This window comes from Nothoprocta perdicaria, unplaced genomic scaffold (assembly GCF_003342845.1).
Source record: "Nothoprocta perdicaria isolate Ctin4 unplaced genomic scaffold, notPer1 scaffold_24, whole genome shotgun sequence".
NCBI classification, from domain to species: domain Eukaryota; kingdom Metazoa; phylum Chordata; class Aves; order Tinamiformes; family Tinamidae; genus Nothoprocta; species Nothoprocta perdicaria.
Window position 1 is genome coordinate 740,244 of NW_020455466.1, and position 26,000 is coordinate 766,243.

Genomic DNA, 26,000 nt, shown 5'->3' on the forward strand with positions numbered 1-26,000 from the left:
GGCGGACGTGAGCTCACGGCCCGGCCCCGCCTCCCGCGCGCTCCCCTGCGCGAGGCGGGGGACGTCGCCCGTAGCTACCCTCCCCCACCCCGCCTGGGCCGCCGCTCCCGCGGCGCGCGGAGCAGCAGCAGCAGGAGGAGGAGGAAGAAGAGGGAAGATGTCGTCGCTGCTGCTGCGGCGGCTCCACCAGACGCCGCGGCACCTGCTCGTGTGCGAGAAGAGCCACGCGCGGCACGCGCACTCGCGCCACGCGGCCCACGTGCGGGACCACGCCTACAACTGCCGCGTGAGTGCGCGTGCGCAGCTCCGCCCCGCCCCCGCSTGGCGGGTAACGGCCGCGGGGCGCCCGTTGGTCGGGGCGGCGCGGCGCGGCGGGGGAGGGGGTGACCCGCCCTCGGGCTCGTGCGGGGGAGCCTAGGGGCGGCCTGGGTGACAGATGGGCTACCCGTTCCCGTCCTCCTCGGGAGCGGCCTGCACCCGGCTGCAGGGAGAAAGAGAAGACAATTAAAAAAAAGTTTGGGGTTTTAAAATGCACTTTTTAGGCCATATTGGCTTGGTGATCTCCAGAAAAATCTTGGTGTGTGTTTTGTGGGGCAGGGAAGACTTTTGCCCTGGTACTACATCTGCTGGTTGGGATTCTTGGTACCCACCTGGCTAGTAAGCTCGTTTGCSCTGGACTGCTGGGCTAGCTTTGTCATGACGCGAAACAACATCTTAAGTCATGTTCTGTAAAGTTATCTCGTTTATTAATGCTAACCCGTAGCATATAAAATGCAAAAACAACAACAACAAAAAAATCTGTAYATGGAGGATTTGTGCAAGTTGTTAAATTTTGAAGGAAATGACATTTTCATTTCATCTTGATGTAGTATGTTAATCTCCCCAAAAAGAGATTTCTCTGTTTCCCCCAGGAACATTTTTTAGGATGTGATTAATATTACCAATATGTTCTTAATAGGTGTCATTTTTGATCCCSGAATGTGGCATGTTACCTGAAGTGCTGAAAAGCACAATTGCAGATGTTGGGGAGTACTACGTGGTGAGGAACTTACCTCTTCATGAGTTGGTCGCTCATGAATTCATTGATAACTTTGTGAAGAAAGGTAAGGAGCTCATGAGAACATCCAGTATTATATATGTTTCATAGCATAGTAAAATTCAGTAATTATATAGTCTAAGAAGTTTTTTAAAGGAAGGGAAGTAGTACTGACAAAATTCTACATTCATTTCCTTATCTATTTTTTTCTGCTTTGTGGTGTGTCAGCATTTTTTATATCTGAGGGGCCCTTCTGTAATTGTTCCGCCCATTCTCCCTCTTTCTCCCCATCCCCATTTTCTTTTCGGATGTAGCTTGAGATCCCTTTTCTGCAGTTTCCCTGTCATGCTTAATGTGTATCCCYGAAAGGAACAGCTTTCAGACCCACTGTTCTCTAATATTATAGCTAATATTATAATTTATTGCATTCTTACTGAAAAAATACTGCATCCTGGAGTACTGTGTGCAGTTCTGGGCTCCCCAGTATAAGAGGGATGTGGAGCTTCTCGAGAGGGTCCAGAGAAGRGCARCYAGGATGATTAAGAGAATGGAACATCTCTCGTACGAGGAGAGACTGAGTGAGTTGGGCCTGGGCTCTTCTGGAGAAGAGAAGGCTGAGAGGGGATCTGATTAATGTGTATAAGTTCAGGAAGGGAGAATRCAGGGAGGAAGGGGACAGGCTGTTTTCACTGGTRGCCAGCGATAGGACGAGGGGTAATGGCCATAAGCTGAAGCACAGGAAGTTCCATCTCCAGGTGAGGAGGAACTTCTTTCCTGTGAGGGTGACAGAGCCCTGGCACAGGCTGCCCAGGGAGGCTGTGGAGTCTCCTTCTCTGGAGRTCTTCCAAACCTGCCTGGATGCCGCCYTGTGCCCCGTGCTCTGGGTGTCCCTGCTGGAGCAGGAGGGTTGGACTGGATGAGCTCTAGAGGTCCCTTCCAACCTTGAATATTCTGTGATTCTGTAATCTCTAGTTCCCATAAAGCTAGCTCTAACTGGCTGGTAACTTAACCTCATGTAGCATCTTAATTCTCCAAGCCAGCTGTCAAAAGTATTTCTATCTATCCTCTCAATTATTTACCTTCCTCTTCCCATCTTTATGTAGATTCCTGCAAAAATCAGCTCATTTCTGCACTTCTCATCCCTTGTAATTCAACTCAGAGTTGTGTTTCACAGCTGGCAAAGCCTGGGCTTCCCTTGCAAGAGAAAACATAACCTTGCTTTTGTTGCTAATGGAGTCGTCGTGGGTCTCCTGGAACAATGAGAGCAAAGTGGATGTGAGAAAAGATGCAGCCTTTGCCTAGCCAGCTTACCTTTATTGAATGCAACAAACTCTTTCCAGATAGGGCCCACTTATTTATCTGAAGATAATGTTGGTCCCATCAGATGACTGTCAGAGAACAAAAAGCTTCAAAGGAAAAGAGAGATAAGAGAGCATATGAGAGAGACAGGAGAATAAGAGATAATACTTGCTACATGTAGGACTAGGTTTCCTGTTTAGTCTCATTAATAGGTTTTATGCTAGTAATTTTATGGAAGCGAATGCCCCATTTCTATGCTAAGTTTAAAGGGTTTGGCTCTTGATTTTTTGAGTAGGAAATTGGTTGTGCATATACTATTACAAAATGTATAAGTATTATGAGTATTTTTTTCTTTTTTTCCTGAAAAGTATGTAGAAAAAGCTTCACCCTCCCCCTCCCCCCCCAGCTGCAAAATAGAAAAGGTCAAAGATGGAAATAGTGTTTTGTGTTTGGGATTTATTGTTTCTGTTTCCTATGTTACAAGTCCTTTTAAACAGTGCCAGATATATAAGGTTTATAAAGATAATAACAAAACGTCTTTGTGTTTAAGAAGGTAGAATAAACCTTTTTAATTAAAATACAGGGCTTAAGAGCAATTCAAGTCGTATTTAGCAGACTGTTACTTTGAGGTGAGTCTCACATTGTCTCTTGAGACTGTGTAATCTCAGTTTGTTTTTCTTTATTAAAGGTTCATGCTATGCACTTACCTATAACACAAGAATTGATCAAGATAATACTGCAGCGCTGCTACCAAGTGGTATGATTGTGTTTTGTTTTGTTTTAATAAAGTGTATATCTTGATTATAGTCTTTTTTTTTGTTGGGAATGATGAAGGGAAAGTATAATACCTCCCCATTTTATTAAAATGTGCTTGTATATTTTGTTTTAACTTATTGCTTGATTCACAGTGCTATTTTATTTTGTAGAAAGATAAGTAAAAAAATAGTTTCATTTAGACTTGGGTCATCAGTGCCTGAACTGTCATTACAAATGCTACAGAAAAATATTTTTGTTCCAGCTCTTTCCAGCTACTATTTCCTGCTGATCTTAGCTAGAGAGTTCGTTCAGAAAGAGAGCATATCTTTTAATAATGTCAGCTCAGTTTAGGAATTTTCGTTAACTATTCATTTTTTCACTATTTAAGAAGTGTATTAAAATGCTCTATTGCATTTCCATTACAGTTTTATAACAAAACATTCTGTGATTTTTCTAAATACTTTTCAGGTAAAATTTTTCATGCAAATAAAATAATGGAGCTATTTTGGAGCTTCTTTATCAAATATAATAGGTACATGCATTGTTTTATTAGCACTGTAGTCTAAACTCTCAAAGTAACAGGCATTAATCACCACATCAGTAAATACAGATCCTTCAGAGAAGGAAGCCCTATGTGTGCTGTATTTGCATAGGCCTAGCAGCATGGAAACTTAATAGTGATTGAATTTGTATGATTTAATTCTTACAAAATATACATACTTAGTATGTGCTAGTGTTAGAATTTCTGGCAATGCTGCCCTCTCGAATTATTTGTTTATATTGTCTGTTTTACCATTGCTTGTATTCAGAAGGCTGTGTGGAAATTCTGTACAGAGGTTAGGTTCGTGAACCTGGACATGGAATTAGTAATAAGCAGATATACTCCAGCACAATAAGCAAATTTTTATCTTAACTCATGTGAGCAGTCCCACTGGGGTTGCTGGAGTTACTCTTTTTTATATGTGGCTGTGCAGTGTGTGCATGGATGTTTACCACATCAGGCCCTAGTTTAATCTAGTGTTCAACAAATGATATAGCAAATGCTAGACGACAAGTGGAGGAAGGATTYGGGCAATATAAATAAGATAGAAATGTAAAGAATGGTTAATATTGTACTTGTTCATAAGATATGTTTGATAGCAAAAAAAAATGGAATTTTGGCTTTTTTAAGGGTTAATCTGGTAATCCATTTAACTGGAACTAGAATATTTTGGATTACACTGGTAATATCTCATGATCCCAAACTAACATTGTGTTAAATATAAGGTTCTCAGAAGATTTGAAAGGGAGCTGTGTTGGAGATTATTTATATTAAGCCTTGTTTTGTTTGTAGGAAAACTAATTCTCTCAGTGGATAAAGATACTTACGAAGAACTTGGACTGCAAGGCCGCCCTTCTCAATATTCTGGGAAAAAAGTAATGAGATATAGTAAGTAGTGTTTATGTTAACAGCACTTATTGCAGATCTGTCTGTGAAGCAGCTGATTAGGATGTCAAACTAGCCATAGTTAAAATTGATTATTTTGTAGGTGGCGTTGTTCCAGATGTGCATACAAGGTCTGTGTGACAAAAAAATACGAATTTTTAAAATAATAAAGCAGCTGTGAGGAAATGAGTGTGTGATCTTACGGGTAGCACTATAAAACTTTTATTTTTTGTTTTTCTTGTTTTTCCAAGAATTATTGTTTATACTGAAGTGATGCAGGAGTCAACAATTTTTGTATACTGAATGCAGTATATTTACCTTTTGATTTTAATGAGAAAATACTAACCAAATTAAGACAAAGATTATAACTTGTGCACTCCACAAAAAGTCAGGAAAGAAGCTCATTCAAGATTCCATTTCTGAGAGAGAGAATTTTATTACATTTATTACATTTTATTACACTTAAAATGGTAGCCTTAATATGCTGTGTACTGAGGGGAAAATATTTTTTAGCAGATACTGAGACTGAGTATGGTGGGTTTTTGTTTGTTTTGTTTTTTTTCTAGGTAATTAAAAGAAACAAATGAACACTGACTTTGCCATTTCAAACAGATGAGAACCTCYGCTATTCTGGAAGTAATAGTAGATTAGATTTTGAAGAGGAAACTTATGYACAAAAATAATTGTGGCTTAGCAAGATATTTTATTGTTCAGTTGGTCACATAAAATGAATGATGCAATTTCTATGTGGAAAATAAATGCAACTTTTAGCTGGCAACAAAATGATACAAAGAACCTGTTGACACAGTGTTGTAGCCRTATGCATGGCTTTTAAATTAAATACTTGGTAAAGATGCTGTACATGTCAAAAGGATTTTTTTTCCTTTTTAAAATTTGTTTAATTCTTATGGCATTTAATATTAGAATTGATTTTCATTGAATAAAACTAGCTTTTCTTTATTTTGCAGTTATAACTATTGACTTGACGGATTCAAGCTTTCATCCTGATAGTAAGAAAAATAAGAGGGTACTTTGGGCCTTGAAAGAAAAGAAACCTTTAAAATTTGACTTCCTACTGGCTTGGTATAATACAGGTAATAAGAACTAAAAGGAAATCTAAAATGTAACTGTCTCTGAAATCTAAATATTTCTAGCTTAMTTTTCATTTGCTGATGATAGTCAAAATGTGTTTTTAGTGAAGAGAAAATCAGATTAAAGCTCGTTTGGATGAGCTCTTGGCCTCTTGTTTTGTGTATATAACTTATTGTATAGACGTTTCAAATCAGGAAGGCAATGGTGATTCCAGGGGGTTATACCAGTTACTTGCTTTTCCTGCCTTTCCTGTAGGGACAGACTTTCTGGCCTAATTGCACTGCATTTTCTTCATATATCTGGGCTACGTGTAATTATTATTAGCGTGCAATTTTGTAAGCTTTATTAATGCATATTTGGTGTTGTGTTGCCAAAGTACTTGGGATGGAGAGCTTTATGCTTGGGCAGTGGCTTAGGACATGTGCAGGGCTCCTGTTTCTGGCAGGTGCTGTGTCTACTGATGCGTCAGCATCCTCTATTCATTTTATTCTCAAGCACTTGGTTGAGGCTGGAGCAGAGTGAGAATATCTTGCTATATGAAATTGTATCATGTCAAATTATCTTTCTAGTGTTCATGTATGTGCTATTTGCCAATTATATATTTTTTCTTTTTTTGATGGATTTACAGATTGTTTTTCTTATGGAGGTAATTTTCCAAAATCCTCAGTGTCAGAACAGGCAGTATCATGGAATATTTAGCATTTGCATGGCACTGACAGAAACTGTAAGAGTTGMCACAGAACAACATGTATTTGTTCATCAGAGCAGTGCAGCTTTTAGTGTGGTTGTGCTTTGAGTCTAGAGTACCCTAGGAAATGTCTGCTGTAGTGGCGACAGATGTTTGAGAGATGCCTAAGTCTGAGAGTTACTGTTTGAGAAATTGAGGGCTCCTTCCTTACTGCTGTCCCACGTTTTATTTGAGCCCTTCATGTTTCTCTCACCCTTATTCTTTTTAAGTATTTTTTAAGCATTCTTCCCTTTGTGTGATGCAGAATAATTTTAAAGGCTTACATTTCCCACTCTTGTTTTGCTCTTCAGGAAAGGGTAAAAGGGTAAACACTCTTGCTACCATAAATGGCAACATAAATTTAACCAAGGTAGCAGAGATCTGAAGGCTCAGCTTACTTAGATTTGTTGACCCGGAGCAGAAAGCAAAATGCTTCGAGGGCTCATGTGCTTCTTACGTTTGTTCCTGCAGTATGGCAGTATTCTGGAAGAATAGGGGTTTTTTGTTTGTTTGTTTGTTTGTTTATTGTGCAAACAGCTACAATTCAGTCACCTCCTGAATATGGAGTTAAATCTGATTGCTTTTTTTGAGACAGAATCTAGTGCTCATGGCAATGAAAGACTCTTGGTTCTTTACTACTGCTGAAAATAAAATCTTTACAGGTTTTATTAATAGGGATGAGGCATCCTGTAGATTTTGCTGGAAGGGGGATCGTATTTTCTGCAAAGAATCTTCATCCCCCGTGAATGTTCTGCTTGCTGTCTTTGTGCTGATAACGGATGTTTTTTTGCCGTGTCCTGCTCTGCTGCAAATCTATAAACATTCAGTGCCATTTTCCAAAAGTAAGGTTGTCTGTTTTCATATCCTTTTCTTTATTTATTTTTTGCTTTGTGGTTCTGGTGCTGAGAGAAACAGAAAAGGGGAACATGAAATGTCTCATGTCTCTAATGACAGATTGGAAACAACCTTTTCTTTTTGCTATAATTTCTATGAGAATTTTAAATGTTTATTTGCTGAGAGTCACTGACCTACAAGAAAACCTTAACAACTGGTGTGCCTGGTTGTTACTGACAGGGGAAGYTGTGCCACTAGAGGAATTGTTGTTCTAAAGTCTCGGCTGTAACCTTTGGGATTTCCTGAAGCCTGTTGCTGAGGTCCATTTGCAATGGAGATRGGTTGTTTAAATATAAATTTTTATATTTGACTAAGAATTCTTAGGAAATGTTATACCTCTGATGAGCCTGTTTTGTATACCAAATGCCTATAGGAAGCAGTCTGTTGATCACTTGTTTTAGGAGTTTTCAGACTTGGAAACAAAAACCAAAAGATGCAGTAGCTGCATCTTTTCCCTGCACCCTTCTATGACTCAACAGCCTTTTCTGAAGGAYGATTAGATAGGGACAGCTCAGCCTTTCTTTTCCTGTTCCCCCAAATGATCCTCCATGGAGGACAGTGTGGCTAATGGAATTGGAAATTTAGGCAGTTCATAACTCTTGGTAGTGTGCTCTGGATATTGTATCCTGCAGTTATTCTATCTATTCTTGAATTTAATTTGTTCAAACCTGCCTTTACAGTGATAAGTTGAATTCTTTTTTGGACTTTAGGCTTCTCATGAGTAAGGAGCTATTTCTTGGTAGAGAGCTGTTGTATTTTTGGAGAAAATGTAATACGTTATCTGGAGTATCAAATCTAGGAGAATCCATTTTACATTAGTTACCTTATTGCTTCAAAAAGGTTTTTTGGTTAATGTCTCTTAATTTGCAAGATGTTTGCCCTGGGACAGTAGACACCTCAACAAGGTGAGTAGGAGAGTTTATAGTCTTGAAGGCTAGTTGGATATTTTTCTGAGGTAATATTGCCTTCCAAATATACCTTATCTGAAGATGAAGATGATTTCAGGATTTAATGCAAGTCCAGATTTTTTTTCTGCCATTCCTTCCTAAATTGAAGTTTCCTGTCACACTTGAGTATAAATATACAGTCTTTAGGTGATTTTAGGGATAAGATGCTTCAGAGTGATTTTTACATGTTCTTGTCCTCACCTGAGAAAACTAGGAGATCCAGTGACTTGATCTGCTACTTAATATTAGATGATGAAAAGGAAAACATCCTGTGCTCATGAAGGCACATTGCAGGAGAAATTCAGTGACGTTATCAACTGTTTTGCTGAGACCTGCTGGGCTGCCAGCAGTGGTTCTATCAGAATTGCTTATGCTTCTAGATKTGCCTCTAGAAGGCAGTTTTTACTGAGCTAGTGATCCTGGGATCTTTCCAGATACCCGAGTGCTTTGGAAGGAGAAGCTTTTTGTCTTCAGTTCATTTTAACTTACTGCTCTCTATTTGAATTTAAATATACTACTTAAAGCTGAAGCACATGAGGAGTTTCTTGAGCTGCTAGACTGGAGGTGATGGTGTGAGGCATCTGTCACCCTCTTCCAGCAGCAGCACTGAGGCTGGAATGAGGAGAACAGGGAGGGAAGGTGCGTGTGGACATGGCTAAGACACAGATTATTTGAGCATATGCATGGTCCTGTTAGGAGTGTTATATGCGGACTGCTCTTTCTGGGGAGAAACTAACAGGCAAGTAGTTTTCTTTTCATGTGCTATTTCATCAGAAACACTGAATTCCTTTTTATAAGCAGTTTTTTGTTGTTGTTGTTTGTTTATTTGTTTTAGCTCGCCCAGTTAAATTGCTTCAGGTTTCAATTGATGGATCTGCTTCTGTGCATACTAGTTAAATAGGACTTTAACTGAGATGTATACTGACTGTTTGGATCTTGACCTTGCTTCTTAATTCTCACATCCAGGAAAATAAGGAAAATGACAATTCTATGGCTTTTGCAAAATAGAGATAATGGAATGTAAACAGGCTTGCAGTTTAACRCTGCACTCTATTTTCATAATACATGCCCATATAAATGTCTCGTGTATTCAGTGCCCTCTTTGTTCTGTAGTTTTGTAACAGCTCTTTGTGGTGTTGTGTTGTTAAGGTGCAGAGGGATCAACATTGATGTCATACTTTCCCCAAAACCAAATACGGTCTCTGAAGCCAAAAATAACATTCAGCACATTGCGAGACTTGCAGTGTCCAGTGTTACAAAGCAACGAACTACAAGGAAAGCCAGAAGAGTCCTGCAGTGCAGAGGAACTGTTCGAATGGTTAGGGGCTGTCCTGAATCAAGTTAGCTTGTAAGTAGCTGAATTTGTTTGATCTTAAATATAATCTAAGTAAGGAAAGCCATTTTTTTAAGTAAGAAAAGGCATATTTCTGTAAGTGGGRTGCCTCAGAAGCACTTACATGCTTATTTAATAGTCTTGAATTATCTACACTTTTGGAGATACTCATGACATCTGAATTGCTTAGATATTAATTTAGATGATATACACAGATAACATTGTTTAGTACTAGATAGTGTTAGGAAGACTTTTCTGTAGAAAACCCTAAGTATGTTAATTTCAGCTTTATTTGTATTTATTTTTTCCAGAGACAACAAATCCTCTAATTTTGTATCAACCTACTGCTGTCCTCAGCCCAGCACAACAGCGGAACAAGCTTTTTTGTGCACAATCACAGGGTTCATAATTCCTGAGACGATAATTCAGTTATTGGAGAAACTTTGGTAAGGTTTGATGAAGTATATGATTTTAAAATTTATACTCTTTATAAAGTCTTTACTTCTCAGAATTGCTTTCAAGCGGATAGTTTTCAGTAGTGCTGTTGGAGGTAAGTAACAAAATAAATACACAAAACAATGACACTTTTTATTTAGGAAACAAAAAAAAGCTTAGCAATGGTATGAAAAGAAATAAATAATTTTGGGTACATCAAATTTGAGAATGCCTGCCCTGTATTCGAATAGTGACTTTCCTTTTATCTTAATTTCTGAGAACCAGTGGCTTCACTGCGCTCATATGGCTTTCAAATTTCCATTGTCTGTGAAAGTCAGGCACTCGGAAAACCACTTGATTTACACTTTTAACTGTAGATGAGCAATATGATCAGAATTCTTCATGGTATCAAAAAGCATTTTACGTGGTTATTGCGGTGGTCTGATGATTTATAATGGTATTTTGTGTGTGTGTCAAGTGGTATAACCTTGTTGATCACTATTCAATGCCCCGTATCTTAGTACCAAATTATTATCAAACTACATGTTACTGGTGTGTTGTAGATCATAGTGATATCTACCTATGTTGTACATTCGTACTACTCCACAGACAGAAAATTGTGGAAGCTCCTGGCTCTGTGTAAGGAAGCTAAAACTTGTGGTTTTACCTGTCAAAAAGTATTAGCAGTATTGCAGCTAGAGTCAATTGTGCTTCCTTTCCTAATATCTCCTGGTAGAATATTTTCTTTTCAATTTATTTGTTATGTACTAGAGCACTGTAAAATAATTTAAAGTAGATAGGCCAGGTAGTACTTTAGCTTTACAAATATTCTTACTCTCTGTTAATCCTGGAGCATCTGTTGAACAGCATTGCCTTTTCAACTGTATTTAAAAATACTGTAGTTCAAAGTTCTTGGATGCTAGATGCTCTGGTAGCCAAAAATATAAAGTACATAATGCCTTTAGTAGGCATCTTTCACGGCTTAAATCTAACTCCTTTAATTAAAGATTTTCACTAGGTGCCAGTGTCTTGGATTTTCTACTTTGTTGAACATACTCTTTATTCTGTTACAGTTATTAACTTGTTTTCTGTCTTGCAGCTGCTATTTTGATGAACCCAAACTGGCACATTGGCTGACCTTAACTGTGCATGGCTTTGCAGACAGCCCTGTTTCCTGGAGGGAAAGTGAACATGGTTTTCACAAAGGAGGAGAAAACTTGTACAACTTTGTTGTTTTTAGAAACCTGGACTATTGGCTTCAGATGGCTGTAGGAACAAATGATGATTGTCCACCATGAAGCTCTGTCTACAGACAAATCATTCTAATAATTYCATGTTATTGTTTAGAAGCATAATAAGATATTTTTTATAAAAATACTTGGATAGTAAGTTTTAAGAGRATGTATATGTGTTTTTTTTCCCCATTGTTTATAGCTTCTTAAAAGTGGCCTACAATGAAATAAATGGGGTTTGTTTGTTTGTTTCTCAATGGTCATATAGCATCCTATAAAAAATGGTAGTTTTAGCTCCAAGATTTTTTTTTCAAGTTTAACTTCTCAGGAGTTGAATGTAGGTGGTATTYCTTTTTATTCAGGTGTCATTATAGAATTTGAAAGTAGTGTTCCCAGATTGTTCACTGAAATACTTGGAGAAAAGYTCATTTGTTGACTTAATGTTTTGATGCTTTGAATATTCATAAAAACTTCAAAGTTATGTTTAAGATATTTCAGCCTACAGGAGAGAGGAGGAGGTATGTAAAAGTAAGTGGAGCACCTCTGGAGCATGGAAAAAGCAAAGGCGACTGACCTGTTTTCTTTTTGTAGATCATTATTACCAGGAAGAAACTGTTTTTAACAATAGCATAAAGGAGTTTTCCTCACTTTTTAAGCACCACAGGCACATATCCCCSAAATCTCTACTTCTAAAAGCAGCTTGTGATTCTTGCTTGCAGGGCAACTCATGGAGCTAAGACTTCCTAAGGGCAGAGGCAATTCTAAAGAAATCAGTTTAACTCCTGCTGAGATCGATGGAGCTATTTGGTAGAGAGGGTATGTATCATGAAAGGGTACGTATCATGAAAGTCCCAGTGCAGCACTAGAAACAGTCCACTTGGTAGATGAAGAGATTAGTAGCAGAAGTTCAGGTGAGGCAGCAGCTGTAGAGGAATCATTAAAGTTTACCATCAAAATAAGCAGCACAGAAAATGAAAGTGCCCTTTGGAAGAAGTTAGTTACTTAGTTACTGCTTCTGTTAAGTGAGGAGAATCACTCTCCATGATTTAGCAGATAGTGTTTTGTCATGCACCTAGTAAACATGAAAGCACCTTGTGCTTAAATTCACTTATGTTTCACAAACATGCAATTCTGACAAACCACCAATTTTCTAAATAATTATATTATTTTTCAAAGCTGTGTCTTTCAAACTACATGACATTGTATTTCTAATCGGTTACTGAAGGTGCCATATCGTCACGCATGCAGATCTGCAGTCACATACACAATCATTAATTGAGCAGAGGAAAAGAATTGGAAAAATTTTGGCTTAACCCTTGACTAAAAATATTTAACAAGGGTAGCTCCCACATTACTGTATGTTTCATTACCCTGCATCAGTGCAAATTGCTTCAGTTGCTGGCTAATGTCTGCGTTGAAAGTGGTGAGAGATTATGCCACGTTTCAGCTTTTACAAAGGAGATTTTTGTGAGCAGACATATTTTCCTTTTTCCTCTTGATGAGGAAGCCACTTAAAAGCTTGGATTTTCCTTGAAATTAAACCTGCAGCAAAATAATAAAGTTAAAAATCTAAATCTTCATGCAGAGTTGGATAATGTAAACTGTTTGTTGTTCCTCYAACAAATGTTGTCATCTTTTTGGCATATTCTAATAGAACAGTCTTTTTTTCCTCAAGCAGCAATGGGAACGTTACTTGTACTGAATGTGCTGAAAAAGTGGAATTTTTTTTAAATGGCAGGTTTTACCACCATGATGTGTACACCCACACAATTGAAAAGTGTAACGCACATTGCTGTAAGGAAAAAAAAAAAAACCCTTCCAAAACTAAAAATCTTTAATCAGTGGGTTATTTCCCATGTTAGCTGAGAGAAAGGCCTRAAGTTTTATGCATATGCTTCGCAATAGTCCCAGCAGGAGCACAGCTGCTTGTGCTCTCAAACACTGCAGGATGACCAGGTGAAACGAGTTTTCTAAGAGGGATCCAGTTGCAGAGCACTTGAGGATAGTTGATGAGGTAGCTGTTGTAGAAGTGTGAGCGGATACGCTGCAGTAGCCTCACTGAGAAGGCTCTGGAAAGAGGAAAATTCGGAAGCAGCTATTTTGGCTCTCTTGGCCTCCCTTGGCTTGTGACTATTGAGATGAGTCTTCTATAGATATATSAGCAGATAGGCCAAGAATTTCTTCTCCCTCCTGTTTATTTAAGTGAAGGACTGTGTAAATACTTCTCAGTGCTCGGTGTAGTAGCAGAGAGTCATTTGGGCACACAGTTTCCTGTGCTCCTTAGTCTTCTTCAGGTGGTTGTTCGGATGGATTTTGCAGCTAAAGAAGGGATGAAAATASCATGCTAGCCCTGAATTCTGTAGCTTAAGTGTGAGCTACTGAGTATTTTTGCTAGCTCTTGTTTTACTTGTTTTCTTTAAGCCTTTASGAACTATCGTTGAAAATCTTGTCCTCTTTACTAGTCGCTGCTGTTGGTCTATAAACTCTGTGAGGGTGTGCTGCATTAGCCACCTCCTTGCTTTCCTAGCCAGATCCTAGGGCTTGCCTGCCCCTCGGGAGGCAGGGCTCTCTGTGCTTACTGGGCCCTGCTGTGGGTGGACTGGCCACCTGCACGTCGTCGCTGTGACCCCAGCAGAGGTGGCTGGGTGCCCACAGGGACAGCTCAGTGCTGCACACAAGGATGCATGTCCTCCTSAGGAGACTCCCCAGGCTAGTCTCTTGCTGGAAGGTTATTGCCTGCGTGCCCTGGAGAATGGATAGAGGAAAGGGCTGAGCATAGAGGAGCTGGGCAGTAATTYGAGGAAGAATCAAGCAGGATAGATGAGGCCATAGGCACGCTTTGCACGTGAGTGATAGATGGCAGCTGCTGTTCTCACTGTTTTTGCCTGTTTGTGGGGAAGGACAAGAAAATGTGAAGGGTTCTTGAGATCTGTAAATGTAATGGAGAGCAGCTGTACAGCAGCTGCATGAGATGAAAGGACTGAGTGCTTATGAAGAAGTTAGGTCTCTAGGGAGTGTTTAATCTAATAAGGGGAAGGAGACCCAAAAGTTTGAATAAGAAGACATTGCTGTGTCTTCCAGCCTGGAGCAGGCTGATTGCACAAGGAGCAGAGATTTTTATTGGCCTGGTATGTGGATAGAGTGGTAAGACTGCTCGGGAGTCTCTGCTTTAACGTCTACCCTTCTGCAGAGTTGTGCCTTCCTTGCCCTCCTGGGATGGGAGGAAAGGGAATTTTACTGAGGGCTATTGGAATGAGCTACGTGCTTCCTTCCAGTCCCATATTTCAGTTGGTGGTTATGTGTATTTARAAACTAGGGGCTGTGGAACAAATAGAAAGCAAGGTTTCCTGGTGGTAATGGGTGGATAAAAACTGAGATGGTTGGACAGTGTGTGTTTTGCAAAGTCATGCTAAATAGGATGTATTTGCTTTTTCATTGAGCCTTTGCAAATGCAGAGTTAGGAACCTTTGGAGATTCATCAAAGGTTGTCTGACTGACAGTGGCAGTCAGCGGTAGAGAGAAAGTGATGAGATTTGGCATGGCTTAAATCTGGGGAATGCAGAAGCAACAAAAATGGGTGCTGATCTAAAGCTACTTAAAAGAGAGGTGATAGAGCTTAACGGCAGGAGAAGCATGAGCTTTGTTTTGGCTGTAGAATGCTGTGGTTTACAAAGAAATATCCATTGTGGAGAGGCCAGCCAAGATGCTAAGTCAGATGTCTAAAAAAAGGTCAACAAAAACAGATTCATAGTTCATTGGCCCAGGAATTGCATCGAAACCGTGGGAGTGAGTTTGATCAAAGATGGGCGACAGTGGCTTTGTCTGCAATAATTTACATGCTTTTATTTAGCCCTGCTGTAGGCTGCTTCTTTCTGGCTTAGCTGGAAGGTTTCTCAGAATGTTTCAGAACTACCAAGGATTTTGATCAGTCTTGAGATAGGTCAGGTATTATATTACTTTTATTCATATTACTTCTAATTGCAGTTAGCACCTGGACTGCTCATTCAAGGCTGTAGACTTAGTGTGGGGTTTTATACATGTATAGAGACACCTTCTGCTATTTAAAAAAAAAAAAGAAAAGTGGACAGAAAGGAGAATGATGGCTTAGAGGAATTATTTGCCTCCACGATCAACTATAAGCCACATAGCAAATTGGAATTGGTATTTGGTCTGGGATTAGAAAGAWGCCTTATTATAGTTAGTCCAGTGCTCTAGTTCATAGATAATAGTCCTCTTATGCCACTAATTAAATATTTGCCATTTTTTTCTGTGGTAGCTATACTGGAATATGCTTGAAATGTTTTCATCATTTTTCTACACAGAATTACAGAATCACAGAATGGTTGAGGTTGGAAGGGACCTCTAGAGATCGTCTAGTCCAACCCTCTTGCTCAGGGAGGGACACCCAGAGCACAGGGCACAGGGTGGCATCTAGGAGGGTCTTGAAGACCTCCAGAGAAGGAGACTCCATGACCCCCCTGGGCAGCCTGTGCCAGGGCTCTGTCACCATCGCAATGAAGAAGTTCTTCCTCACATGGAGATRGAACTGCCTGTGTTGCAAGTCGTACCGATGGAAAAGGGTAAAATCAAGGAGTAATTCAATTAGTGGGTTATTACGTAATCTTCTGAATATTGTTAAGAATTTCAGAAGTATCTAGTAAATTGAGGCAATTCTTTACAAGTCATTATATTTGTTTTAAATCAGCCATAGACAGGAACAAAAAGGGAGAGCAAGACTAACCGTTTTTGGCTTTCCAGAGAGCAGAGTTCCTTGGCTATGCCAGGTTTCTTACAGCTAGCTTTATTAAAACAATTAAGATTTTAGTTATTTGACCATGCTTATGTTTTATGTAGGCAATTGAAGAATATCCTAAGCAGTGGTTTATGTTGTTTTGCCTGTTAGAGCTCTAAACATCTCTTCACCTGCTTTCAGATGTAGTTCATAATAATATTATCAATATCAGGTCAGATGCCTAGGTTCACTAGATACCAACAAGCCAAATTTTAATCATCATATTTTACTAGCATGGCAGAGGATACAAGGGGATTATTTTTTATTATGCAGTTGCAGGTGAAAAAAATCACGTTTATTGATTTATCCTCAAGGTGGGGATTTCTAATCTTGGTCATTGTACCTTACTTTAGTACTACCAAATACAAGCATGTGCTTTTAAAAGAATATACCTTAAGGCTGTGAGGAAGGTTAATGGCGTGTTAACGCTGCGCAGTTTTCCAAAATTCATGTAGTTCAGCTCCCGAGTTTGACACTGGAACAACAGCCTCACTGAGCTGGGGACCGTGCTGGCATTGGGCCAGCCAGATTTATGGTGCTTCGTGGAGCAAGGTTTCTTTCTTACTGAAGCAAATCAGAGCTTGCCTTTGCAGGGGAGGCGCAAGTGGTTCTTGAGCCTATTGTTCGGTTGGATAACCCAACTACAGAGCTCCTGTTGTCAGAACAAAATGTAAAAACAAACTTACTCAAACACGTGAGAACATTTTTGTGAGTTTTATGACAGCTTGGGTATCACTTGTCTTCCCATAGTCATCCTAAATGCCGTGTCACGTAGTTTTGACCGATGTGATAGAAATGCAGGCGGATGTCCCAGGTCTCACTGCGATCCCTTTTGTACTGCTCTTTGGCATGGGGCAACTCTTAGACCTCATATCAAATATTGTGGACCCACAGCCTGAGCTGTATGGAATTGGGGTTCCTCCCCTYGAACATCTGTAGGAATTGTTTTTGGTGTTTGGGGTTTTTGTTTTGAGAGAGGAGACAAAGATGATGACTGATCCTTTTAAATAGGGAATCAGCGCTAAAGGACTGAGAGATGAGGGCTCAAGATACTATTTAACAAGTTGCTGGGTGACCTTGTACAAATGACTTTGTGGCTCTGTGCTGTTGTGACGCTTTCTCAGTCAATGGAACAGAGAGCTATAGGTCGTCATTCAGCGTACACAGAATTAGTGTTATAACCCCGATCAGCTCTCTGCACGTCCGTTCTGCTCCACAGGCTGCTGCTCAGCGCTGGCTCCAGGGCAGCGCGGGTCCCGTCAGGCCTCTGCCTGTCTGGGAGAGGGTGTGGGTGGAGGAAGCGGTGGGGGGGCTGGCTCTGCTTACGGCAAGACTGTGCTGGRAAACAGGACTCCATTTAGTCAGCAGCAGTGGAGAAAATGGAGAAGAAGGGGAGCTAAGGGTAGCGGGAAGCGTCTAGGATATTCATAAAAATGCTAAATGGCTTTTCTTGTTAAAAGAATAGATGGGCATCATTAAAGAATACAAAAGCAAAGTGGGAACATTCTTTGCAAAACCGGAGGAGAGCAGTGCTTAGCAGTTGCTAATCTATTTATGTTCCAGTCATGCTCAGAATGCAGCTTTGAGGGCTGAGGCTCTTGTAATTGCCTGGGTTATGTCACTGTGCAACAAGATTCATTGTCCTCTTCTCACCGAGGGAAGGCTGAGCCTTATAGCTGTAGGGCTTCCCTAGAAATTGAGTCTAGAGACATGGCTAAATTCCCCTGTATTGTTTTGTCAAAACGCTCATAATCGTGGCTTTCATTATAAGCATGTTAGTGCTTTGTGGTCAAGGCACAAGTTGATGCTAAGCAGGTAGTGCTTTGTTTGAGGGATAATACCTGAGTATTGGGAGCCAAGTTTTGAATCCCAGTTAATAGAAGCTCCTTGAACTTTGCCAGATCAGTAGGATCCTCAGTTGGCCTCCTGGTGCCTCAAAGAATCTGAGAGGTTTTTCTTTCTTTTTCCTGAGCTGCTTCCTGCCACTCTCCCTTTGCTCTTCCCCAAGCACCACTCCCTATAGCGTATCACAGAACTTAAATGAGAGTGAGGTCAAAGTTTCATGCCTCGCATAAAGATTTGGAGGGGCAAGGTGCAGCAGGGATTGAACAAACTTTTAAGGAAATTTTTAAGATAGAACTTCAAAAGGCCCTCCAACCCAACCTCACTTATTTTATTCTGTATGGGAACCCTTCTTCTTTATGCCTTGCCATCCCTTGAAGAAAAGTGAATGCCTTTTTAGAAAACACAGCATTCCTGTAGCTTCCTGTCAAGTCCCCAAGGTGCTGCAGGCTGTGGGAATCTCTCTACATAGCTCCTATGGAAGTGGGGACTTGGAGCATAAAAAAGCACACRCTCTTGGAGAAGTCTTTACTAATGTTGTGTGACTGGTGGAAAAATCTGCTGTTCTATAGATTTGTGGCCTTTGTGAATGACAAGCTATGCTGGTGCTTCTTCCCTGGGGCTTGAAAATGGAATTGCTGTTAAGGTTCAACTGCATTAGCTGCTTTCAAATCCAGACCTTCTCTCCCTCCTCCTCCTCCTCCTTCAATGCATGACCTGATCTGCAGGCTCTGTGCTGTGGATCTCAGGGCAGAGGAGCTGTGAAGAGTGTTTTCCTTCAAGCCTGGCACAAGGTAGGCCTGTTCCATCCAAAACTGTTTCTGGACTTCCTAGTCTGAAGCAGTGACTTCTTTCTTTTCCTGCTCCAGTACTGGGTTGCCTCAGAAGATGCAAATAGCCCTGGCTTTACTGGTATTGCCTCCAAAATGCTTCTCTGTGCTGAAACTGAGACATGGGGCAGGGTGGTGGGTGGGCAGGGGGCAGGGGTCCTGTCAGTGGCTCGAGGGCGACCCCCAGCCTGGCGCTGCCGCCACCAGCAGCCCCAGGGCCAGGCCGGGAGGCGGCAGCAGTCGCTGCCRGGCACGGAAAACGCCAGCGCCGCTTGGCCTCTCCTCCAGGAGGAGCAGCCCTGTGGCCATCGACACCAAGGCTTCAGCACTGAGAGCTGTTCCTCTCCTCTGCCTCTTTGTCCGAAACATCATAGGTTCTTTTCCTTTCACATTAGGAGGGCACAGTAGAAACACCCCGGGTTTTTTAAAAAGGGGCTATATACACCAGCTATTACTATATAATGACTGTGGTCCTGCTCTTTCCTTCTGAATATTTCAACAAATAAAAAGCAAAGATGGTTAAAGAAACTAGAACAAACTGGACACTGATCTTGAACTGAGAATAAGCATGATGTCACGGAATGAGTGGTGGCGGGGGTGAGTGGGTGAGTGACAAAATGCACTTCACTCATATGAAAGAATAGTAGGATTTATTAATATGGACAATGATTTCCCGAGATTCTGTGGCAAGGTCACTTATTTACTTCATGGYGGGTCAAGATAATACGCGATTATCTTGGGATGCCYTCCCGTTGGGTCACAAGGTTCAGATTGGACCCCCTTGCTTTCCAGGCTCCTTCTGAGAGGAGTCAGGGTGCAGCTGGATCTGGTCATAGAATCATAGAATGCTTAAGGTTGGAAGGGACCTCAGAGGTCATCTAGTCCAACCCCGCTGCACACACAGGGTCACCCAGAGCACAGGGCACAGGGCGCCATCCAAGCAGGTTTGGACCATCTCCAGAGAAGGAGACTCCACAGCCTCTCTGGGCAGCCTGTGCCAGGGCTCTGTCACCCTCACTGTCAAGTGTTTTCTTAAGTTCCTGTGGAACTTTTGGTGCCTCAGTTTATGGCTGTTTCCTCTAGTCCTGTCAGTGGCCACCACAGAAAAGAGGCCGCCCACTCCTCCTCACTGCCTCCCTTGAGGTATTTATAGACACTGATCAGGTCCCCCCTCAGCCTTCTCTTCTCCAGGCTGAACAGACCCAGCTCCCTCAGCCTTTGCTCACAGGGCAGATGTTCCAGGCTCCTGATCATCCTCGTAGCCCTGCGCTGGACTCTCTCCAGCAGCTCCACATCCCTCTTGTCCTGGGGAGCTGGACACAGTCTCCAGATGTGGCCTCACCAGGGCTGTGTATAGGGGGACGATCACCTCCCTTGACCTGCTGGAGACRCTCTTCTTAATGCACCCCAGGATCCCGTTGGCCAGTCCTAGTCCCAGACTTGGTCAATGACTAAGGGTTTCTGTGAACAGTTACAAAAGAGTGTGTGCTATGTTYGCTTACCACAAATCTGCTGTGGAAAGGCATCTCTCAGCCTCGWGGAGTAACCTTGAGAGGCGTCCCTGCTCAAGGGGCGATCCTGGTGTGCAGCCCACTGCCATGCCAGGAGAGCTCAAGGGGCTCTTGGGCTGTCCGCGTATTTATAGGATAAGATGACTGACTTATTCTTTCAGTTCAGAGGCCCATTGGCTCGTGTATTAGCCTTATCTCCCTGTCAGGATGCAGCCTACAGGACTGTTACGTTGAGTCTGAGTGGGAGAAGAAATCAGAATGGTGGYGCCTACCAGGATTAGATAGATCGCTGGTGGTGAGCAACTGAACAGGGCTGCATGTAAGGTACAGGTCAGGTTGAGCTGGGAAAGGAGCATATCCATCACACATGAGAAATTTTGCCTTGRTGGAAGGTCTTTTAGATAGTAATGAGCAAAAATATGCAATATTTGGAAACTCRAGTCTCTGATACACTTCTACACCCAAACTAAGTAGCAGTCAGGTGGACAGAGGAGGACAGAATATACCAACATGGCTAGTTCCAGGTATATCTGGAATTTCCAGGTTCTTCCACAGTGTCCTGAATTTACTACAAAACATATTTTCACCCTAATGAGCAAGTAGCTTGCTGTGCCAAATGCACAGTAAGCTGTSATGCAAGATGATGAGATCTTGCCCTATTGCAAGAGAAGACCTGTGAATCGCAGAGGCTGCCCAGAAATCTAGAAGCTCATCAGTACTCTAGCAAACTGTGTTGGCTTCTTGCCCTTGCATGAAGCCAAGGAAGGAAAAAAAAACTCCCCTCAGTAAATGCTTCCAAAAGGTATTTCTAAATTTCTATTGAACTACCTGCACRTGCAGCTCTTTTGTGAGCAAGCAGCGTTGTAGATGAGCTCGTTAGCTAAAGGGTCTGGTCACAGTGGCACTGGGCTGCTCTCCTCTCGCCAGCACTGAGCTCTTCTGTGTAACTCTGAGGGTCTGGGGGGAGTGAGACTGAGTCAGATGTTTCAATGAACCGTATTTCCATTTAGAAGTAGAAATAAGTAGCCACCTTCTTGTGGAGTTATATGTATATGTGTATATATAAAAATAAATATATCTCTCTGTATAAAATGATTTCAGATATATCAAGCCCACTTTTTCTAATGTTTAACTCCCTTACCCTAYGCTGTTTCATCAAATCTTTGGTTTAGAATTTATTACAGTCAGTTTTACTATGAAGGGTGTAGCCCTTCTMTCTTTCAGAGAGAGAAGTGCAGATTCTGAGAACGGGAGTTTTTATTGAACTTCACTGAAGTTCTGAACTCCCCGAATAAATGGCACAATCTTGCTAGCAGGCAATTGGCATTTGGAGGTAAGGGCTGTTGTAATACATGAGAGGTGGTGTCTGCCTTGCAGTGCTTCTAAACTTCAAAACAAAGCAAAGACCCACCTCAGAGGGGAAGCTATAAAGTAGCCCTGAAGATCCTCTCCTTAGAAAARGGATGACAGAGAAGAGAGAAGTACACTGCAGTGTTTCACCCAAGCCAGACTCTTAAATTTGGTTGGCCTTTCTTAGACGAGGTTCAGAGAGTTTGGCCTTGCCTCGTGGATTTGATTAGATATGTAGCCTGTTGTCATGTGTCCCCGTAGCTAAGGGGTTTAGTGCCAGCAGAATAATGTTGAACCATCCTCTTGTTGACCATTTTTGGAGGTAATGGGGAAGAACCAARGGGATCTGTCAGTCCTTATTTTTTCTTCTCTCCTAAAGGCTTCTGGCTTGCCTTGTTGCTATATGGAAAATTCTGAGACTGACTGTCAAAAACAATAATGTTTCAGAGCRTGAAAACCAGTTTTAAGGTATTGGAAAGAGTGGGAGAAAGGAAGCTTTTTTGGAAGGGATTGGAAGCCAACCAAAGAGGAGTTTGGACTATTAAATTAATTAGCCTGTCATGAGGGTTTTGAAGGCAAAGACAGAGCTGTTGGCTCTGTGGCAAGTGAGAGCTGGCTGGAGCCTGCTCATCTGCATATAGTTTTGGAATGAATTAAAGCCTGTGGGTTTTGTTGAAAAATGRCATTTTGAAAGAGGCAAGTTGGCTGCTACAAATCAGAGGCACAGCAGAGCCAAAATAAGCTTGGTATTTCTTAACCCCTGTGTTCCTGTGAAATGTAGATTTTCCCAGATGATGTGCAAACACACAAGGACCGAGCCTTGTGGGCTGCTAGGTCTCAGCAAGGGGAGAAAAGGGAAAATAACCTATTGTCCATTATGTAAATACATGGTAGGTGTGGAAAAGACTGAGTTACTCAAACCTGATAATGTTTATAAGGAAAAGGAGGAAGTAACTATAGAATAGGAAACAAGAGCTGGGGATCTGAGTAAACTAAAAACTGCAGCTCTGACTTGTGTGCTTGGCAGAAATTGGGAGAGTGAATGAAGTCCTGAGGCGGGGATGCGGATGGGAGCAGTGAGGAGCGGGAGCCTGGACCCCGCGAGCTCTGTGGCCTTGAAAGCAGCTGGAAGGTTGAGCTGAGCTCCAGACTTCCTCGCACACTGCTGTGAACTGGATGCAGCTCCATGGTGCTTAAACAAGACATGTTGAGGGTAGCAGAAAATGGTAGCAGAAAAATTGGCCTTTTTTAGGGAAAGAGGAAAATTGGATAAAAGTGTGACTTATGTGATTCTGAGTATGTGGAGTGCTGGCATTAAGAGCTGGAAAAACTAACTAATTTTAAAAGCCCAAGGAGAAACAGAAGAATTGAACCCTGGTGGGCTGCTGGTTCTCTAGTAATACAAAATGACCATTAAGAAAGATGAATGTGTTAAAAATGAGGTGGTGAGTATAATTTTGGGCAGACTGTAGGTGACCTTGCTGTTCACCTTCCCCAGAAACAGCAGCAAGGCAGACGTGAGCAGCTCCCCAGGCTACAAAGCAAAGTCTCATCGTTAGTGAGCTTTAAGGGTCAATATTTGTATTGTTTGACACAATTTCTAAATAAGCATCTTAAAGACTGCAGTGCTTTCACATTTGCACCCTTCCTCATTTATGGCCCCACCGTTTCTAATGACACTTCCTCTGTGCTAGCAGTTGTCCAGTGAACGTGAACAGAGGCAGGTAACGGAGCCCGTCCCTCAGTGCCGTTTGGGCACCCGTTGACACAAGGTGTCCAAAGAGGAGGCTCTGRCACTAGGTGCCCCAGCAGCTTCTGGGCTGCGAGCTCTGTGAGGTGCCTGCAGCTGGTGGGTCCCCAGGTGCTGGGCTTGTTTTCGCTGCTCTTTTCCCTTGGGTCTCCAGGGGAAGTTAGCTCCTGCTGCTGTCAGTCTCCCAGGGACTCTCCTGCAGCTCTTGTAGCGTGTCTGCCTTGCCCTGCTGCTTGTTAGGCGAGTGCACGAAGGCTGCAGCAGCAGCAGCAGGGCCTGGCTGTCAGGGAGAGCGTGGTGGATGGAGCAGTCTCGTGTTACCGGTATGAGCTGGGGTCGCGACTTCCATCCTAAGCATCCTTGGGGGTTGGTGAGAGTGCAGTGACCTCGTGGGGGAATTTGTGCAGGTCTGTAATCTTAGGAAAGTTGTGCTCTGCTCTTTTATMATCCGTGATTTGCAGAAGCAAGTGGCGCAGCAGGCCCCGCGCAGCTGCCCTCACCCCGTCCCGGCAGAGCTCCTGTTACATGGGGTAGCACGCACGGATGCGACAGGCTCTTCATCTCAGCTGGYGTTCTTGCATGGGAGCTCTGTAGCTCCTTGGGAATTAGGGAGAGATTCTGTTTCAGATGTTCCAGTTTTCCTTTGTCCTCACAAATGGCTTTGGGTTGTGATGAGGTCGTGGTCTAAGAAAGAAAATCCAACATTTATCTCGGCTGTGCCTTGTGCTGCTGGGCTGCTGTGTGCGGATGATAGCGGATTTGGCAAGAGGGGGCCTTGCCAGCAGGGCACAAGCTCTTCTGTTGCTCTTCATGTCTAGGGACTGCGAGGAGAACTAGGAAYGAATGCCAAAGGCAGAGTGGTAGTGGGGGTGTGTCGAGGTATTGTGCTTTGCTCGCCTGCARTTTTCCAACGGGCAATTTTTTAGGTGCAAAACAACTGTTTAGAGTACAAAATCCTGGTGAGGATTTCTCTGAATCTGAATTTAGGGGCTCTTTCTGGCTATATACTGATAAAAATCCCATTTATTTTCCTCAGCCAATATGTGTGTGTGTGTGTGTATATATTTTTCCTGTTTTTTTTTGTATGGCTTATTTCTTATAATTATGTGCAGTAGTGTTAAAGGTTCCTGTGTTATTTTTTTAAAAAAGTTCAGTAATAAAACCAATTTATCAGAAAGGGAACTTAAGAAGAGATCTTAATTGACTGCTGCAGGTCAGTGCTGGCTCAGTGATGGAGATACAGGGTTAATGTCTTTATGTCTTTGCATCGAGAGCTGTCCAGAGGCAAGAATAGGATGTCTGTCCTTTCAGCAAGTTTCATTCCCAAAGCCTTGATGTCCTAGAATAGCACTGGGTGGCCCTATTCTGTTGTTAGGAAGTCCAGGGAGGGAGTCTGTCTTTACTGGGAAGCTGAATGGCATTTAAATATAGGCTAACCATAGACTTCTAGYGAAACCTCACCTGTTCCCAGATTTTGAGACACCTCATTAATGGGGTTCTGGTGCATGAGTGCCACTTTTTTATTTATTATTTGAAATCTATAAATTTTCAACCAGCTAGTGTTTAATCTTATCTCTGTGAAAAATCTCTTTGCTGCCTTCATCTATGCTAGGTGCTGTATTTTAACTAAAATATGGGGTGGCTGCCTTTAATCCCATGTGGTGACACCGTGTTTTGAATTATTTGAATAACCGGCCCTCTTCAGAGGGGAGCAGGGGCTGTGGTGATCACCATAGGTCTCACAGTGGTGTGTTGTGATGGGAGCACATTGGGCTCCTGCTCCAAGACCTTTGAAGGGCACAGACTCCRGCGTGTTGGCAGCTCCATCTTTCATACATGTTCTTAAAATGGCCTTTTCCTTGGTCAGTAGTTTGCYGCGAAAGGAGCTTGTTGTGCCTTGTAGGATATGCAGAGTTCCTTGGCTTCTGTCAGTCTGCCTTCAAGCCAGGTAATAACATTACACCTGTATTCTTTCTGTTGTTGTTCGGGGGTTTTGGGTTGTATCGTTCTYCTCCTGCAAGGGATCAGCCGGTAATAACTTCAGCTCTGCAATGTTTGTCCCACCCACTGTGTGGGATCACGGTAGTTGTCCAGGGTCTGGCAGCAGTGGTTTGGATAACTCAACCACCTCTGCTTTTCCTTAGTTACTTGAACATGCTGCTGGATATTGCAGGCTTGGGATGTTCCTGATTCTTCCAGCAATGCCCGTGAATYTGCAGGCAGCCAGCAGTGCTCGGATTCAGCAAGGCTTGGGTCACAGTTTGGCTTTCCCCTCGCAAGGGAAGGTGACCCCCAGATAGAGGTGGCAGGAGGGATCTCCTCACGATTCCTGGAGGAGCCTTCCTGGTCTTAGGGCTCCTCGACAGCCACCCCCTCTCCCAGGACAGCAGCTGCTCCGGTTCCCTGGGGTTTCCAGAGCGGAGTGAGCACCTTCACCTCAGTGCCAGACATTGTAGTGCTCTTAAAAGGATGTATCCAGTACTGGAGAACCTCAATTGTAGGTCTTGAGGCTAGACCTTCTTAAGAATCAAGTGCAGCAGCTTATGTGTCTCTTTGTGCCCAAACTTGTCAGAAGCTCAAGGGATTTCACTTCAAATATTTTTTTTCCTCCTCCAGATTGGAGCCATGTAAGGTCTCCAGATTTCCTGCTTTACATCATTTGGGCTAATATTTTACAAAGGTCGTCTTGAAGCTGCAGGACATAAATCTATGACAAGGCAGACTAAGGGGGGAAATAAATTTATTCTT

The 26,000-nt window shown here is 42.2% G+C and overlaps 1 protein-coding gene across 3 annotated transcripts; it reads left to right on the forward strand.

Moving 5' to 3' along the window:
• Positions 1-152: 152 nt before the first annotated feature.
• Positions 153-11,393, forward strand: RPP40 (ribonuclease P/MRP subunit p40). Of its 3 annotated transcripts, none has more exons than XM_026039748.1 (8): positions 153-286; positions 959-1,103; positions 3,024-3,092; positions 4,425-4,520; positions 5,486-5,611; positions 9,327-9,525; positions 9,822-9,956; positions 11,045-11,393. In XM_026039748.1, the coding sequence occupies exons 1-8, from the start codon at positions 158-160 to the stop codon at positions 11,241-11,243; spliced, it is 1,098 nt and encodes a 365-aa protein (XP_025895533.1). In that variant the 5' UTR covers positions 153-157; the 3' UTR covers positions 11,244-11,393. The 3 variants fall into 3 exon arrangements, with proteins under 3 accessions (XP_025895533.1, XP_025895535.1, XP_025895534.1); XM_026039750.1 differs by having other exon boundaries at positions 11,019-11,088; XM_026039749.1 differs by lacking the exon at positions 153-286 and adding an exon at positions 502-577.
• Positions 11,394-26,000: the final 14,607 nt, after the last annotated feature.